Raw genomic sequence first — 19,455 nt, forward strand, 5'->3', positions numbered from 1 at the left:
TATGGCAAGAATGTCTTTCCTCAGATCAGGAGACCAAAACTCAAACGCAATACTCCAGGTGTGGTCTCACCAAGACCCTGTACAACTGCAGTAAAACCTCCCTTGACACTCTGCCTTACCTCTACATTGAAATGTTTAAATATCGTAGCACTGTAATGTCGAGGTTGCTGTGTTTCTGATGTTTTTAAACAGAGGTAGGTAAGCTTCTGTGTCAGTCTTCTGCTAAGAGCATTTTAGGAGTGGCGATCTGTTATATTCCTCCTTTATCCAGAAGTATGTGTGACCTCAAATATTCTCTCCTTAGGTATGTAACTCTTTAGAGTGGATCAAGCCTAAAGGTTTAAATATTTGTATGATTCGGGCAAATCTGTGAAAGCTACTCTAGTTTCCTTGCAGCGCCAGAGACCTGAATATCTGGAGTGCTATCTGTAGTTTTTTTCCATGCTATATCTCCAAATTAAACTAGGAAAACAAATCAAATTTTACAAAGAAATGGGCAATCTGCTACAAAAATGTCTCCAAAATCATTGGGAAATCTTTAAAAAAAACTTTCACAGCAAGTACTTATGTTCTGATGGCATAATATAACATATAACAATTACAGCACGGAAACAGGCCATCTCGGCCCTGCAAGTCCATGCCGAACAATTATTTTCCCTTAGTCCCACCTGCCTGCACTCATACCATAACCCTCCATTCCCTTCTCATCCATATGCCTATCCAATTTATTTTTAAATGATACCAACAAACCTGCCTCCACCACTTCCACTGGAAGCTCATTCCACACCGCTACCACTGAGTAAAGAAGTTCCCCCTCATGTTACCCCTAAACTTCTGTCCCTTAATTCTGAAGTCATGTCCTCTTGTTTGAACCTTCCCTATTCTCAAAGGGAAAAGCTTGTCCACATCAACTATGTCTATCCCTCATCATTTTAAAGACCTCTATCAAGTGCCCCCTTCTTCTGCGCTCCAGAGAATAAAGACCTAACTTATTCAACCTTTCTCTGTAACTTAGTTGTTGAAACCCAGGCAACATTCTAGTAAATCTCCTCTGTACTCTCTCTATTTTGTTGACATCCTTCCTATAATTGGGCGACCAAAATTGTACACCATACTCAAGATTTGGTCTCACCAATGCCTTGTACAATTTTAACATTACATCCCAGCTTCTATACTCAATGCTCTGATTTATAAAGGCTAGCATACTAAAAGCTTTCTTTACCACCCTGTCTATATGAGATTCCACCTTCAAGGAACTAGGCACGGTTATTCCCAGATCCCTCTGTTCACCTGCATTCTTCAATTCCCTACCATTTACCATGTACGTCCTATTTTGATTTGTCCTGCCAAGGTGTAGCACCTCACATTTATCAGCATTAAACTCCATCTGCCATCTTTCAGCCCATTCTTCCAAATGGCCTAAATCACTCGACTTTGGAAATCCTCTTCATTATCCACAACACCCCCTATCTTGTTATCATCTGCATACTTACTAATCCAATTTACCACACCTTCATCCAGATCATTGATGTACATGACAAACAACAAAGGACCCAACACAGATCCCTGAGGCACCCCACTAGTCACCTGCCTCCAACCCGACAAACAGCCATCCACCATTACCCTCTGGCGTCTCCCATTCAGCCACTGTTGAATCCATCTTGCTACTCCTGCATTTATACCAAACAGTTGAACCTTCTTAACCAACCTTCCATGAGGAACCTTGTCAAAGGCCTTACTAAAGTCCATATAGACAACATCCACTGCTTTACCCTTGTCAATTTCCCTAGTAACCCCTTCAAAAAATTCAAGATTTGTCAAACATGACCTTCCAGGCACAAATCCATGATGACTGTTCCTAATCAGACCCTGTTTATAATAGTTAGCAAGCAAGCAATTAAAAAAAATGAGACAGGACAGGACTCAAGGTGGCCTCACAGAGAATTCCAAAGACCAGAGTCCAGTAGAGTCAGAGTGATACAGTGTGGAAACAGGCCCTTCAGCCCAACTCGCCCACACCGGCCAACATGTCCCAGCTACACTAGTCCCACTTGCCTGCGCTTGGTCCATATCCCTCCAAACCCGTCCAATCCATGCACCTGTCTAATTGTTTCTTAAATTATGGGATAGTCCCAGCCTCAACTACCTCCTCTGGCAGCTTGTTCCGTACACCCACCACCCTTTGTGTGAAAAAGATGCCCCTCGGATTTCGATTAATTCCCCTTCACCTTGAACTTATGTCTTCTGGTCCTCGATTCCATACTCTGGGCAAAAGACTGTGCATCTACCCGATCTATTCCTCTCATGATTTTGTATACCTCTATAAGATCTCCTCTTAATGCTACCCACCAGAGCTATATCCTGCCCCCTTTTTGCCCTTCTGATTTCCTTTTTTTAAGTTTACTCCATCGTTCCCGAAACTCCTCCAGGGATGCACTTGATCCCAGTTGCCTTTTCCTGTCCCATGGATCCTTATTTTTGACTGACGTCTCAATTTCCCTCATCAGCCAAGCTTCCTTACATTTGCCTACTTTGCCCTGCACTCAAACAAGGAGTTACACATCCTGAGTTTTCTTCAGCATACTTTTAAAAACATCCCACTAGGCCGATGTTCCTTTCCCCTCTAATAACTTGTTCCCGTCAACTTGAGCGAGACCTTCTCTCATACCCTCAAAGTTGATCTTACCCCAGCTAAGCATTTTAACACGTGGACCTCTCCGTCCCTATCCAAAAATATCTTAAACCTAATCGAACTGTGGTCACTGGTCCCAAAAGGCTCCTCCACACACTTCATTAACTCGCCCTTCCCAATACTAGATCCAGCATTGCCCTCTCACTTGTGGGAACCTCCACATACTGCTTAAGGAAATCTACTGAACACATTTGACGAATTGTACCCTATCTAAACCCTTCACGCTGATTTCCCAGTCTATGTTATGAAAGTTTAAACCCCCTACAACAACCTTATTTGACCTGCAGCTGTCTGCAATCTCCTGGCACATTTGTTCTTCTAATTCCCATTGACTGTCTGTAGTACAACCCCAACAAGGTGATCATCTCTTTCTTGTTCCTCAGCTCCACCCATATAGCTTCACTGGCCAAACCGTCTGTAATGTCACCTCTAAACACACAGCCATGACATCCTCCAAAATCCCCCCCCCCCCCCCCCCCCCCCCCCCCCCCCCCCCCCCCCCCCCCCTCTTTCCTTCCCCCCCCCCCCCCCCCCCCCCCCCCCCCCCCCCCCCCCCCTCCTGTACCCGTGAAGCTCCTGTACCCTGGAACATTGAGCTGCCTGTCCAGCCCCCTCCTTCCAGTCTCCCCCTCCCCCACGTCAATCAGTCTGAAGAAGGGTCCCGACCCGGAACATCACCTGTCCATTTTCTCCAAAGATGCTATCTGACCCACTAAGTTTTGTGTCTATCTTTGCAATTATAACTTTCAAGGATTCCAGCTAGACAACTGTTGGACATCCATTCAAGTATGTGCAAGAGAATTAGAGAATAGTAGAATTGCAGTTTAACATATTAATTATCACAATAATGCAAAAAAAAGCAAGAATTTAGTTTATGTATATAAAATTTTATTAACAATTAATTCAGCAGCAAACTGAAGAATTTTAGTGGTACATTGGTTCACAAAAAGCTTGCATCAGAATGGCACTAATCACAGCAGACCTTAAATATTACAAAAAGAAACCGACAGTCAACATAACTGACCTGTTTTAAATAAAGATATATTTACAGTTCGTTTAAGTTTTAAATATTATAATGCAAACTTGCAGATGTGAAACCGAGCACTTGGGAATTAATCTACTATTCTGATTACTATGACTTATACATGCTAGTTATATTACTGCAAAAGATTTTAATATACATTATTATAAGGAACACATGTTATAATTATTCATTACATGTTCAATGTTATGTTGAGAATAAAGAGAATAATGTTCTTGACTTCCACATTTTGATCCATTTAGTCTACATAATGTCAGTCAGAGGATGGCTTTATTTGTTTTGCAGCTTCAAACTTTGTTAGCATTTCTTCCCACTGAACAAATTGTTTTGAAAGGAGTAAAGTCTGATGGACAAAGTTAAGGTATATTAATGATATTTGCAGCATCCTGAAAGCACAATATAAAATTACAATTTAAGTCTTAACTCCAGATAAGAAATACAATAAATGCTGAAGATTTTAAATATTATAAAAAGGGGAAATACTGTAAATACTGAGCAGGTCAGGCCCCATCCATGGATAGGGAAGTATGAGTTACATTGTCAAGTTAATATCTGTTAATCCATCAGAAACAGAAAAGGTTAAAATACAAATTTTCAGATCCAGAGAAAGGGAAGAACAAAAATAGAAAATGTAAACGGGGATATGGTGAGAGAAATTGAATGACAAAATAAATTAAACCATATCCTTAAAATCACGATAAAAATAATTCCTATGCCTATTTTCCAAGCTCCAAGAGCCCACCACAACAGCACCAAAACAGAGCAGAAACTGCTGACTGCAGGTGACTCCCCCCAATCTTACAGGCGCTTGAGTAACAGAAATACGCACGCAGAATTTACAAATTGCTACCCAAATATATCGGATGAAATTAGCTCTTAGAAATGAATAAGCATAACCTTTTTCCAAGTAGGTTTAGTTTATGCGCATGCAGGCTTAGCATGGAGCCTCTTATGCTCATAATTTTTGATCAGATGTACCCATCTGAACCCGCACCCTTTGACAGATACGTGTAATGGCACACACATACACACGCACACATATATACACATATTATCCCAAACTGCTAGAAATACAGAAAAATGTTTACTAAAAAGATGTCAAAAATATGCTTTAATTAAAACTATGCAAACTGCCACTATCATCCATCCTCCTCCCCCCCCCCCCCCCCCCCCCCATCTTCCTTAAACCACACAAGGTGAAATGAAAAGTGGCAGAAAAGTGTTCTTCAGGCTGTGTATTGCAGTGGAAATGCTATTGTGCTGAATGGAGTGAATTGTACACAAGCTACATAATCTAAGGGACCATATAAAAGAATTACGAACGCCATAAACTAAAGGATACCATTTTATTATACTCATCTAGCATCTTGGTTACATCTTCTGTGATTGCAGTACACTGATCCTGTATAAAATACAGAGAAAGAAAAATGTTGGAAAATGGATTTACAAATATCTCTTAAGCTGAGAACAAGTAAAGTCACCAATTCAAATAATTAAAAGATTTTCCATTTTTTATCCATTACTAGTTTGCAATTATTCCTTCAAAAAATTAAACAAAACTATAAAGAAAGCAGACAGGAGAGTTTATTGCATCCCTTTTTTAAAAAAATGCTAAATTGCAATGTAAAACATATTCCATGAAACAAGTAAGAAAAGGATAACATTTGCTGGAAATTATGTACCTGTTCCTCAATTTGAACTTGGATCAGTGCTTGCACCTTCGAAGAATAATCAGGCACAGCTGAAGAAATACAAGCAACTAGTTAGATATTTATACAATGCACAGCAGGGTTATATCCTGCAATATTCATACAAAAAGGAAAGTGATGAGGGGATCTATCAGATCAAAACATGTTTTAATAAACAGAGAAAGTAGAGGGAAGAAGAAATGGGAAAGACTGACAAGCAGGGAAAGATAAAGAAGGTAAGGGGAAGCAGGGGTCAGCAAAAATAATTGCAGAAATGAAGACATCGGCAATGAAGAGACTCATTTCTACATCTCAGGTTCCCTTCATGTTCTGTGTCATAGTCAGTCATGCAGCACAGAAACAGGCCCTTCAGCCCAACTTGCGCACACTGACAAACATGCTCCATCTGCCCTTGTTTGGCCCATATCCTTCTAAACATTTCCTATCCATATACTTGTCCAAATGTCCTTTAAATGCTGTTATAGTACCTGCCTCAACCACCTCCTCTGGTAACTCATTCTACATATGCATCACCTTCTGTGCAAAAAAGTTGGATGTGGAAAGGACGTTTTAAGTAATGGTAGAGTCTACAACCAGAGGGCAGAGCCTCAGAATAAAAGGACTTGCGTTCAAAATGAAGATGAAGAAGAATTTCTTCACACAGAGGGCAGTCAGTCTGTGGAACTCATTGCCACAGACGGCTGTGGAGGTCAAGACATTGATGGGTTTTTGATTAGGAAAGGCATCAAAGATTACGGGGAGATGTGCAGGAGAATGGGGAAAATAGATCAGCCATGATTGAACGGCACAGTAGACTCGATAGACGGAATGGCCGAATTCTACTCCTATGTCTTATGGTCAGGCTCCTATAAAATCTTTCCCTTTTCGCCTCAAACTTATGTCCTCTGCTTCTTGATTCCCCATACTCTGGGTAAAAGACTCTGTGGGTCTATAAGATCTCCTGAGCTCCAATGAATAAAGTCCTAGCCTGCTCAACGTCTCCTTATAGCTCAGGCCCTCACGTCTTGGCAACATCTTCATAAATCTTCTTTGCACTCATCCCAGCTTAACTCCTTCCTATAATAGGGTGACCAAAAGTGAACATAATACTCTAAATGCGACCTTGCCATAGTTAAAGAGCTTTAAATAGGAAACGTGCAGAATAGTAGGTTCAAAGAACATAAGAATCATCTGAATAAATAAATAAAACTGAGATTGGGAGAAAAGTGGGACACTTTCAGGTAGATGCTCACATTTACCTTTAATGTGCTCACTCTCAAGATATGGCTGTTGTTTCTTCACCAATTCTAAAAGGTGTACTTGGGAGTGGATGAACTCCTCTTCTACATGGCAGAGAGAAAAAAAAAATAAGCTTGTCTTACTCCACAGAATATGCACTTGTTGCTCACACAGAATAAAATGTAACAAAAATGCCAGCACCACTGTCATTTAATTAGCTTTATCCATAGTACATCCACAGTAAAGACTGCACATTATTACAATTAAGATGTTGAATGCAGCAAATTGTTCTCATCGTTGTAGTGTATCAGTTCCACAGACAAAGTCCAATTTTCACAATAGGGTAGAGGTGAATCAGACTGTACAAAAGGATGAACCATTCAGAAGCCTAATAGAGGGTAAGAAGCTGTTCCCGAGTCTGAAAGTACCTGATAGAAAGCAAGTACCCAAGCTCTCTAAATTAATTAGCAATATATAGAAATTATCGTGAAAACATTTTATAGCAGGACATTTTGAGAAAGTCAAAGTTTGATTAAGAGTTTAACACATACACACCTCTCATCTTGTTTGTTTGGATGTCTGTCTGTGAGTGAGATCATGAAATTACCCCAAAACGGTACACGATACCACTACAATTCTCGCATTACCGTACTCATTATTGTCCTGTGTTGTGTTTTCAACAAGTTCCATTCAGATTGATGTTATATTTTACAAGTTACTCACATTTTCAACTTTACAAAATCCAGTTTAAGAAAAAAATGACTTGATCACTGCAGTGGCAGTTACAACTATGACATCACAATGGGATCTCATTTACATAAACTGCCCTTGAACAGTGCTCCACCTGCCAATTACATAAAAATGGGATCTAATTTACATACTGCCCATCAACAAGTGTTCCACGCAGTGCAATGAGAGACCCCCCCACCCCCGAGTCCAGAGGTCCAAAAACCATGAGTGACTGAACTGTGAGTCCGCAAGCCATGGCTGAGTGAACTGTGATCCGCAAGCCTTGGCTGAGTGAACTGCGAGTCTGCAAACCGTGGCTGAGTGAACTGTGAGTCCGCAAGCCGTGGCTGAGTGAACTGTGAGTCCGCAAGCCGTAGCTGAGTGAACTGTGAGTCTGCATGCCATGGCTGAATGAACTTTGAATCCACAAGCAGTGAGTAAGTGCACTGTGAGTCCAAAAGGCTCACCACCCCTGCCCACACACCCCACCCCCCTCCCCTCGCACACCACCACCCCCCCCCCCCCAGCGCGGCAGGCCACGGCAGCGCTCCCCCCCCACCAGCCTGAAGCCGTCCCCCTCCCCTGCTACAGAACGCTCCCGCCGGCCCCCACCAGAAGCCTGCCCGACCCCAGCTACAACTAGCCCAAGAAACCATTCGGCCTACAACATCCATACTAGCCCTCTGGAAACCAGTCCCTTTGGCCCACAACACCCATACTAGCCTTCCAGAATGCCCTCACCCTGCCTCCATTGGTCACCGCCTGAAGCCATCCCCATCCCTCGGCAGCAGGACGCTCCCCTCTCACCCACCGGCCCCCAACAGCCCCGCCTGAAGCCATGCCCCTTCCCAGGCTGCAGGACGCTCCCTCACCGGCACCCGACAGCTCCCGCCTGAGTGCAGAAGGCTCACCACCCAGCGGCAGGCCACAGCAGCGATATGCCACAGCAGCGCTTCACACCCCCGCCCCTCCCCGGCCTGAAGCCATCTCCCTCTCCTGGTTACAGAATGTTCCCGCCGGCCCCCACCTGAAGCCTCCCCATCCCCAGCTGCAGGACCCACAATGTCCACACTAGCCCTCTGGAAACCAGCCCACAACACCCATACCATCCTTCCAGAAAGGGAACAATGGGAACCCTTCAGCCACACCTGCGCAGTTGGGGGCTATGCATGAGTGGTGGAATATTGGAATTGGTGGAAGTGGAATATTGCATTGGGGGACCAGCCTTCCTGTGTGAGAATGGGACCCAATGGGTCCCACTTAGTCTAGTATATTACTAAAACTCTCATCTTGTTTATTTGTTTGTATGCGTGCGGATGAGATCCCAAAATCCCGCCAAAATGGTACACGATAACGCTACAATTTTGGCCAACCTTGCTCACCATTGTCCTGTGATGTAAATGAACAAGTTTTGTTCAGATTGATGGTATATTTTACAAGTTATTGACATTTTAAACTTTACAAAAATGACTTTTCAAACCACTTTTCCACTTGACCTGCCTGTCAGCCACGTTCAACATCACAATGGGATCCCGAATCTCATTTACATCAATTCTTTTTTTTAAATCGCGATTTTCAAAAAAACTTTAATTAAATTCTTCTGTTTTCATTCACAATGACGTCACAATGGGATCCCAAATCTCATTTACATTAAAAATCGCGATTAAAAAAAAAGTTTTAACAAAATTATTCCGTTTTCATAAACAGCTAACATTGTGTTTAGGTTAGTTTAATGAAAATTTTCATTTAACCAAATATAAATCACGATTTTCATTGTGTGGCGATAGGGGGGAGGTGAGGAGTGGGGAAGTTGGGGGATAGAGGGAGAGGAGGGGGTAGGGAGGGGAACTGCGCAGTTGGGGGCTATGGGTCTGTGATGGAATATTACTCTTGGGAGACAGGCCCAACGGATCTGCACCTGGTCTAGTATTTGATAAAAGTGGCATTTCAAATGCTATGCACAAAATAAAATGTAGGAGGGGCAGACTTGAAAAAACTTTGAATATGGAACTACTAAGTCCATTTGCTAAATTTGTTGATGACAAAGATGCAGGAAAGAATGTGAAAGAATATAAGGAGGCAAAAAAAGGATATTGATAGATTAAGTATGTGGGCAAAAATCTGGCAGATACATTTTAAAGTAGGAAAATGAGAGAAGTATATAATATAGCAAGAAATATGAAAACATTTAAATGGCATGATTTTTGAGTTGTGATAGAGGGATGTAGACATTTTGGTGCATGGCTCACACAATGCCAATATACAGGTGCGGCAAGTAATTAGGATAGTTAACAGAATGTATATGTTTATTGTTGATAGAATTTAATCCATGTATAGTTAGCTCTAGTTTTATAGGGCATTGATTAGATTGACTGGGGTACTGTACAAAGTAGTTGTCTCCTAATTTAAGGGGGTAAATGCTTTTGAATGCTGTCAAAGCCACCACAGCCAGACATAAAAACAGCTTTTTTTCCCCACAAGCAGTAGCTCCACTGAATAACTAAAAGTCTGTAGCTCCTTTTGCTCTGTTTTATTTTATTCGCATGTTTAAACTATAATTTTTTATTCTTAATTGTTTACTGTATGTCGTATTGTTACTTGCGAGCAGAGCACCAAGGCAAATTCCTTGTATGTGTACATACTTGGCCAATAAACTTATTCATTCATTCATTTGTTGAAGCTGTTTAGAGAAGGTTTCAAAAACGGTCACTTTGATTTTAACAGTTGTACTGCACATAAACTTCAATTTGACTCAACATGTCCAAGTTGGTACATTGGGCTAAGCTTATTTGCCTGTATTTGGCCCATATCTTTAAAACCTTCCTACTCATATATCTGTTTAAATGTATTTTAAAAACGTAATTGCATCCGCTTCTCCCGTTAGCTCATTCATGATATGGAACCCTCTGAGAAAAAGTTGCCCCATCTTTTCTGTTGGGTTTCTCATCCCAGTCTTATTAAAAATGACTTCCCATCAGATTGTTTAACACTGTTCCCTTCTCATGTTCTTTTCCTATCTTACCAATTTTTGTGAAGATTTTTGACAGAGTTAAGATTCTAGCCAATACTAATCTCTCGATAGACTCAAAATGCTTGGGTAGCTCAGTGGGACAGGCAGCAACTCTGGAGAGAAAGAATGGGTGATGTTTCTGTCTGAAAAAGGGTCTCGAGCCGTTACCCATTCCGTCTCCAGAGATGCTAGCTGTCCAGCTGAGTTACTTCAGCATTTTGTGTCTTTCGACGGTGTAAAACAGCATCTACAGTTCCTTCCTACCCACTAATCCCAATAGCAGTTTTAAATACGTGGACTTTGGTAATTTCAAAGACTAATCAAAAAATTCCATAGAATATTAAATTAGACATAGTTGAACAGATGCCTTTGCACAAAAGCAAATATTGTCAATAGGTGATCATGGAGGATGTGAGATACCTTCAGATTTAGTTTCATTTATTGCTAACATGGTAAATCACAGCAGTAGACGTATTGAAAGAACTCAAAGAAAAATAAACAAAGAAATTAACAGTAAAAGCAACACAATTGATCCAGAATATAGTGAATGAATGAAAGTTGCATGTAAACTATATGCATGGCCTGTCAGTTGCAGCAGTGCAGTCAGGAAGGTTAACTGACAGAAAAATATCAGCTACATTTTTAGTTGATAAAGGAGATTTATCATCAATAGTATTTCTCCTAAAATCATTAAAGAATTTAAGTAACTGTTCCTTACCTGCTAGAATAAACTCAAGTTTCATGGCATCTGGAACATCAATTCTGTCTATGTACTGAGGATCCAAGAACTTCATTAGATCATCAACTGCAAATATTGATTACACACAAAGCTAGTTAAAAGACTTACATAAAAAGGAATAAACCTTACAAAGATACCAAAAATTAATTTTGCACAAAGACAAATTATTGACCGAACTTAGGAGAAACTATGATTGAAGAATAATAACTATCACTAATAATGTTTCTTAATCAAAAGAATCCTTATCTAAATGTCATCTTACTTTGAATAAATTGAGCTACTACAAACTTATTAAATGAACACATGGTTCAGTCACTCAAACTTGTTAACAACTGGAATGCACATTGAGTAAACTAAAATTACATGCATGTCCAGATATAAAAGTGTATCCTAAAATATCATTTTGTCAAGCCAAACCTGGGCAGGACTATGTTCGGGCCTTGGGAGCTGTTGCAGAACAGAGAAACCCAGGTGTGCAGGTATTTAGTTACTTGAAAGTGACAATAAAGGTCGACAAGATGATGGCGGCAGCATTTGACATGCCTTCCTTCATCGGTCAGAGTTTTGAGCACAGAAGCTGGGATGTCATGTTATAGACATTGATTATATTTGGAGCACTGTGTACAGTTCTGGTTTCCCTGCTGTACGAAGGATGTCATTAAAGTATTAAGGTGTAAAAAAGATTTACAAGAATGTTACCAGGTCTGGTGGATTTGCGTTATAAAGGAGAAAGGCTGAATAGGTTAGAACTCAGAGGATAATAAAATCACCCATAATCTTTTCCCCCAGAGTGGGGGATTGGAAATCATATGCTGTGATACTTGTTCCTTACTTCCTGATTTATCTTTTATTTCTATTTGATTTATAAATCTCAAACTGTCTTGTAATTGCTTATAATCTTGATTTTAAAACTTTAAAATAAATAACTAATTTTCCTTGCATAAAATCCGAGAGCTCAGTGAAGAGAATTGGAATCAAGTTATTTAGAAAAAGATATACATATTAGACAAAAGTTAAAATTTAAAATTAATGCAATAAGTAATTCAATTTTGTACTGAGCATAATGTCTACTTACTTTTCTTGTACAAAGTTTTTATCCTCTCTCTTTTGTTGGAAATATTTCCCAAAGAGGCCTGGATTTTCACAACAGCATCGACAAACTAGAAAACAATGGAATACAATGGATAAAAAAGCATTGTGTAAATTTGGGGTCAAGGCGTTTTTGCTACAAAGGCCATTTTCACAATCTCATCGTTATTTTCATTAATTTTAATCAACGATTTAGATGTATAGCCCATCAATTGGTGACATGGAAATCCACTCACGTTTGAAAAGAATAAAAAGAAATGTACTCAATTATTTAGAGGGGCACTTTGGTTTTTGGTTCTATGGCGCCACCACTATTTCCAAGCAAAGATCCTATAGCAGAGCAAGATAGGCTACTCCTGCTAAATGCAATGGACTGACGTGTAGTACACTATGGAGGGGATCATGGGCATTTTTCCACGCCCATTTTAGCAACCTGAGCCTACCTAACCCGACCCGACTCGCACTGTAATCAATGTTGCGGGGCAACAGTTTGTGTGGGTTAGATTCATAAATCTGTCAGTTCAAACTTCTTGTCAAGAATAAAATTTGATTCTGGTAATTGTCTTTTTTAATGTTTTTTAAATCATTTCTTTTTAAATGGCTCACAAGCAGTGTTTGAGTTGATTTTGTAGTAACCGGAACCGACCCGACTCGCAGGGTGATTGACAGGGAGGGACTTTTTGTGCGTGATATATGGTTAGATTCATAATTCTGTTAGTTCATAATTCTGTTGATTCTTGTTAAAGAATAAAATGTTTATAAACACACATACATGAAAATGTGATATAAATGTATATAACACACACAATTATATTTCTTCTAATCCAATAATGAACTTTATTTCAGACTAGACAAGGGACATTAAATAAGAAACATTGTAAATAAGAAACATTGTAAACCTCCCTGCAACTTCACACACACTAGGCCTTATCCCCCCCGGCACTCTCTCGCCTGCCCTCTTACGACAATGTGTCCCCCCCCCCCCTTACTATACCCCTTTCCTCGCTGCCCCGGACCTCACCCTCTCTCCTCGCCGCCCCGGGCCCCGCACTCTCTCTCCTCGCTGCCCCGGGTCCCGCACCCTCTCTCCCCGCTGCCCCGGGCCCCACACCCCTTCACCCCGCTGCCCCGAGCCCCACACTCCTTCTCCCCGCTGCCCCGGGCACCCCTCCCCGCTGCCCCGGGCCCCACACTCCTTCTCCCCGCTGCCCCGCACTCCTTCTCCTCACTGCCCCGGGCCCCACACTCCTTCTCCTCGCTGCCTTCTCCCCGCTGCGGATCCAATCTTTGGCCGGAAGCAAGAAGGCGGGAGCAAGAAAGCGGAGCAAGAAAGCGGAGCAAGATGGCGGAGGCAGGTTGCTAAAATGAGGCATAAAATCACCCATGAATCCGCCCATGAGCGTACCTCACGTTTGCGTGAGAGTAACCCATCTTGCTCTGCTATAGGATCTTCGGTTCCAAGTGGCAGCGCCATAGAGAGTGGCAGCCTTGCCTGCAGCTTTTCGTTTTTCACCCTTTTTTATTTTTAGTGTGTTAAAAGTTTTGTTCTGGAGGCCTTCTAGTCTTTTTATGTGGGGGGGGAAAGGGGGAAACCGTTTTTTCCAGTCCGAGGATGCGTCCTTCCTCCGAGCCGCATCTTCGCCCCCCTCCTCGTGGCTTACCATCTGAATTGGCGCAGTCAGAGAGCTTCAAGATGCAGCTTCAGCGGCAGCACAGCACTGAGGTACCATCGCGGAGCGGGGGCGATGCCTCACCCCGGTCGCCGTGCTGGAGCTCCAGATTGCTGGGACTGTCGACTTCAACATCGTGTAGCTGTGGTCTGCGGAGGTTCCCAGCCGCAGCGGAGCTAACTTTAAACACCGCGGAGCCTGGGGTCTTTCGCCGAGATCGCCAGTGTTCGAGCTCCGGCCAGCACGGCCTGTGGACTTCGGGAGCCGCGGTCTTCGGTAACAAGTGGCCGTTTCAGCAATGGCATCTCAAATTTCACTACACCAATTGGTGTATGTGACAATAAAAGTTATTTTGTCCTTTGTCCTTGTTCAATGCATTATAGTACATTGTACAAAACTGCAACATTTTGGTTTAGCCACTAGAGACCGCAAGTGAGCTGCAAAAAACGTAAATAAGATCCTCTTCCCAGAATTCCAGACATACATAGAAAATAGGTGCAGGAGTAGGCCATTCGGCCCTTCGAGCCTGCACCGCCATTCAATATAATCATGGCTGATCATCCAACTCAGTATCCCGTACCTGCCTTCTCTCCATACCCCCTGATCCCTTTAGCCACAAGGGCCACGTCTAAATCCCTCTTAAATATAGCCAAAGAACTGGCCTCAACTACCTTCTGTGACAGAGAGTTCCAGAGATTCACCACTCTCTGTGTGAAAAATGTTTTACTCATCACGGTCCTAAAGGATTTCCCCTCTATCCTTAAGCTGTGACCCCCTTGTCCTGGACTTCCCCAACATCGGGAACAATCGTCCTGCATCTAGCCTGTCCAACCCCTTAAGAATTTTGTAAGTTTCTATAAGATCCCCCCTCAATCTCCTAAATTCTAGCGAGTACAAGCCGAGTCTATCCAGTCTTTCTACATATGAAAGTCCTGACATCCCAGGAGTCAGTCTGGTGAACCTTCTCTGCACTCCCTCTATGGCAATAATGTCCTTCCTCAGATTTGGAGACCAAAACTGTACGCAATACTCCAGGCGTGTGGTCTCACCTAGACCCTGTACAACTGCAGTAGAACCTCCCTGCTCCTATACTCAAATCCTTTTGCTATGAAGACATATACATTTTGCTATACAGAACTGTAAAACGAATCCAAATATTCTTAGGTGATTCTTATATAATGTCCTTAGGATAAAGAAAATGCTAAGATTTGGTAAAAATAAATTGGTAAGATTTTAGAGTCCATTAAAACGGGTGAGGCTATGGAGTACTTAGAAGTTCACGATAAAATAGGCAGTCAGCATGGCTTTGTGAAGGGGAGGTCTTGCTTGACAAATTTGCTGGAATTCTTTGAAGTAAAGAGCAGGATAGACAAAGGAGAGTCAGCAGATGTAGTAGATCAGAAAGCCTTTGATGTCAGATCGGGGGGAGTTCCCCACACCACGGGTACCATACAATCCCGTGCTACCTGCTCCATGGTCGGATAGTCGGCAACTAAACCGTCTCCCGCACCTGGTTTGTCAGGTAAGGAGGGGACTGTAGACCCCCAGCAGGACCAAAAACAAAACCTGTCCAAGGACGGATGAGCTCCATGCGAGCCAATGGCCATCCACACTTCAGCAGAAGTTGCGATCACTGTCGTGCATAGCATTGTAAGGCACCGTGCCCGTTGATGTTTTCAATGATGATGATTTGATATGGTGCCACATGTCAGGCTGCTTAGGAAGATGAGAGCCCACTGTCCGCAGCATGGATAACAGGTGCCAAGCATGGATAGCAGATTGGCAGAAGACAAAGAGTGGTAATAAAGGGGACTTTTTACATTCGGAGGCTGTTTACAATCCTACAATGGTGAGAAAGCAGAAAAGAGGCGAGGTGACATTTTCAGATTAATTTAGTTGGGGAGTGGGAGAGAAAGCTGGAAAAGAGATGGGGCAGGTTAAATTCTGCAGTTGCTTGTGTCTCCATTCATAATGCTCATGCCTGTTTCGTCATTATCCTAAGAACACCCGTTGGAGACAATCATAGCTCGTGGGAATTCAGCGCCAAGAATCAAATCCAAGGTGGCGTTTTACTGATTAATTTAGTTCAGTTTAGTGTTACGTGTACCAAGGTACAGTGAAAAGCTTTTTTTGTTGTGTGTTAACCAATCAGCGGAAAGACTATACAGGATTTATCAAGCCATTCACAGTGTGTAGATCCTGGATAAAAGGAAAATTGTTGAGTGCAAGATAAAGTCCAATAGTCGGATTAAAGATTAAAAGTCCGAGGTTCTCCAATAATGGCTTTCACACTCTGCAACCATGCAACTTGCCGTTTTTCTTGCCAACTCTACAATCCCAATCCCCACCCACCAAATGCCAGTCCAAGCCTTCTCACCAACTATTCCACAGTTGCCCCCGCTCATTATTCCCACTCGACCCAGCTACCCCCACCAAATGCCATCACTTGCCCAGTGCACAATTGCAGCTGACCGTAGCACCTCACACAGCCAATGCATGTCTGTCTAATGCAGTCACACACTTCACCACTAATCCGCCACACAAGTTTCTCCCCACCTCCACCACAACAGAAGCAAAATTCTGATACAATTGGGCTCCATATAGAAAATCTCAAGACTTTCATAGAACATAAAACAGTACAAGAGACACAAGGATGATGGAATCTTCAGCAAAACAAAAAAATGTGCTAGAGTACAAATCTCCAGGTCCTGACAGGATATTCCCTAGGACATTGAGGGAAGTTAGTGTAGAAATAGCCGGGGCTATGATAGAAATATTTCAAATGTCATTAGAAACGGGAATAGTCCCCGAGGATTGGCGTACTACGCATGTTGTTCCATTGTTTAAAAAGGGTTCTAAGAGTAAACCTAGCAATTATTGACCTGTTAGTTTGACTTCAGTGGTGGGCAAATTAATGGAAAAGATACTTAGAGATAATATATATAAGCATCTGGACAATCAGGGTCTTATTAGGAACAGTCAACATGGATTTGTGCCTGGAAGGTTATGTTTGACTAATCTTCTTGAATTTTTTGAAGAGGTTACTAGGGAAATTGACGAGGGTAAAGCAGTGGATGTTGTCTATATGGACTTTAGTAAGGCCTTTGACAAGGTTCCTCATGGAAGGTTGGTTAAGAAGGTTCAAGTGTTGGGTATAAATGCAGGAATAGCACGATGGATTCAACAGTGGCTGAATGGGAGAAGCCAGAGGGTAATGGTGGCTGTTTATCGGATTGGAGGCAGGTGACTAGCGGGGTGCCTCAGGGATCTGTGTTGGGTCCTTTGTTGTTTGTCATGTACATCAATGATCTGGATGAAGGTGTGGTAAATTGGATTAGTAAGTATGCAGATGATACCAAGATAGGGGGTGTTGTGGATAACGAGGAGGATTTCCAAAGTCTACATAGTGATTTAGGCCATTTGGAAAAATGGGATGAAAGATGGCAGATGGAATTTAATGCTGATAAATGTGAGGTGCTACACCTTGGCAGGACAAATCAAAATAGGACGTACATGGTAAATGGTAGGGAATTGAAGAATACAGTTGAACAGAGGGATCTGGGAATAACCGTGCATAATTCCTTGAAGGTGGAATCTCATATAGATAGGGTGGTAAAGAAAGCTTTTGGTATGCTAGCCTTTATAAATCAGAGCATTGAGTATAGAAGCTGGGATGTAATGTTAAAATTGTACAAGGCATTGGTGAGACCAAATCTGGAGTATGGTGTACAATTTTGGTTGCCCAATTATAGGAAGCATGTCAACAAAATAGAGAGTACAGAGGAGATTTACTAGAATGTTGCCTGGGTTTCAACAACTAAGTTACAGAGATAGGTTGAATAAGTTAGGTCTTTATTCTCTGGAGCACAGAAGGTTAAGGGGGGACTTGATAGAGGTCTTTAAAATGATGAGAGTGATAGACAGAGTTGATGTGGACAACCTTTTCCTTTTGAGAATAGTGAAGATTCAAACAAGAGGACATGACTTCAGAATTAAGGGACGGAAGTTTAGGGGTAACATGAGGGGGAACTTCTTTACTCAGAGAGTGGTAGCGGTGTGGAATGAGCTTCCAGTGGAAGTGGTGGAGGCAGGTTCGTTGGTATCATTTAAAAATAAATTGGATAGGCATATGGAGGAGAAGGGAATGGAGGGTTATGGTATGAGTGCAGGCAGGTGGGACTAAGGGAAAAAAAGTTGTTCGGCACGGACTTGTAGGGCCGAGATGGCCTGTTTCCGTGCTGTAATTGTTATATGGTTATATGGAGTAACTAAGCAGGTCAGGCAACACCTCTGGAGGGCAGACTGATGTTTTGGTTCAATCTGAAGAAGGGTCCAGACCTGAAACATTGCTTCCAGAGATGCTGCATGCTGAGTTACTCGTTTTTTGTGGTTTATAGATTAGTACAGGACAGATCAAGAACGGGTCCTTCGGTCCATGCTGCCCGTGCCAAACATCTCGGGTTCAACATACCTCCTCTGCCTGCACAAGATTTTTCCATACATGCTCTCTCACCCCTACCCATCACTAATCCATCCTGGACTCCACCCACTATTCCTCCTCCCATTCCCAAATAGAATTCTCCTACCCAACTCTTGGTCCCTCTGTCTGGCTGGAAACTGAACCTCTTTCTATCCTCACCTACCCAGGCGTCCACATGGCTGAGGATGTACAAACAAACTTTGTAACAATGATATGATACTTCAGAGAGACCCTCAAATGTGTTTTAAAGGGCCAACCATTTAAAAATTAAAGTTCATTCTTCCCTCAGAGAATAGTGAAGCTTTGGAGTTCTCTACCCCCATGAGTTGTGGATGCCAAATCATGAGAAGTATTTAGTCTAGAGGCAAATACTAGATCGGGGGATTGGGAGCCATGGGGAACGGCGCAGGGGAACTGAGGGGCAGCACCAGGAGAGACATGGGCTAGCACAACTCGCAGTGATCATATTGAATGGTGCGGCCATTGGAAGTAGTGGAGCTCTGTAGTTTTGAATGCCAGATCATGACCAGTTAATGTGGGGATAAGTGATAGATCAAGGGGTCGTCAAGAGTGCTTTATTGTCATATGTCCCAGGCAGAACAATGAAAGTACAACAGAATATGTAAACATAGTAAACAATATAATAAACGAAAACATAGTTCAATATCTACACACACACATGATACAAAAATGCAATCAATAGGGCAACAAGACAACCCCAATGTAGTTGTAGTTCAGAGCTTATTTTAAGGTTGTAATGTTTAATAGTCATGAGGCCTATGGGAGACGTGGACCGACGCAGCTCTCGGTGATCACAGTGGGCGGCGGAGATACATCCGTCCATCCCCTCCCTCCCGCTGCCCGTCCCCGCCACCCGCCTCTCGCTACCTGTACTGCCTGCAGCGGCCTGTCCCCGTACAGCCGAGTCTCCAGTCTGTCCAGCCGGTCCTGCAGCCTCTTCAGCTCCGCCATCACGGCTCCACCCGCCGCTCCCTGTCCCGCCCCGTCCTGCCCGGCCTGTCCTGCTGTCGCACGGGAAATGGCGTCGGCGGGGACGGGGAGGAAGAGGGAGCGCGG

General features: G+C 42.7%; 1 protein-coding gene across 1 annotated transcript; it reads right to left on the reverse strand.

The window, feature by feature from the left end:
* Nucleotides 1-3,558: 3,558 nt before the first annotated feature.
* Nucleotides 3,559-19,425, reverse strand: dctn3 (dynactin 3 (p22)). Its single transcript, XM_055632234.1, has 7 exons — nt 19,267-19,425; nt 12,215-12,299; nt 11,119-11,205; nt 6,682-6,765; nt 5,417-5,475; nt 5,077-5,136; nt 3,559-4,077 (listed from the first exon to the last, which is right to left on the reverse strand). Exons 1-7 carry the CDS (start codon nt 19,348-19,350, stop codon nt 3,988-3,990), a joined length of 549 nt encoding a protein of 182 aa, XP_055488209.1. The 5' UTR covers nt 19,351-19,425; the 3' UTR covers nt 3,559-3,987.
* Nucleotides 19,426-19,455: the final 30 nt, after the last annotated feature.

The sequence above is a fragment of the Leucoraja erinacea genome, chromosome 1 (genome assembly GCF_028641065.1).
Source record: "Leucoraja erinacea ecotype New England chromosome 1, Leri_hhj_1, whole genome shotgun sequence".
Classification (NCBI taxonomy): domain Eukaryota; kingdom Metazoa; phylum Chordata; class Chondrichthyes; order Rajiformes; family Rajidae; genus Leucoraja; species Leucoraja erinaceus.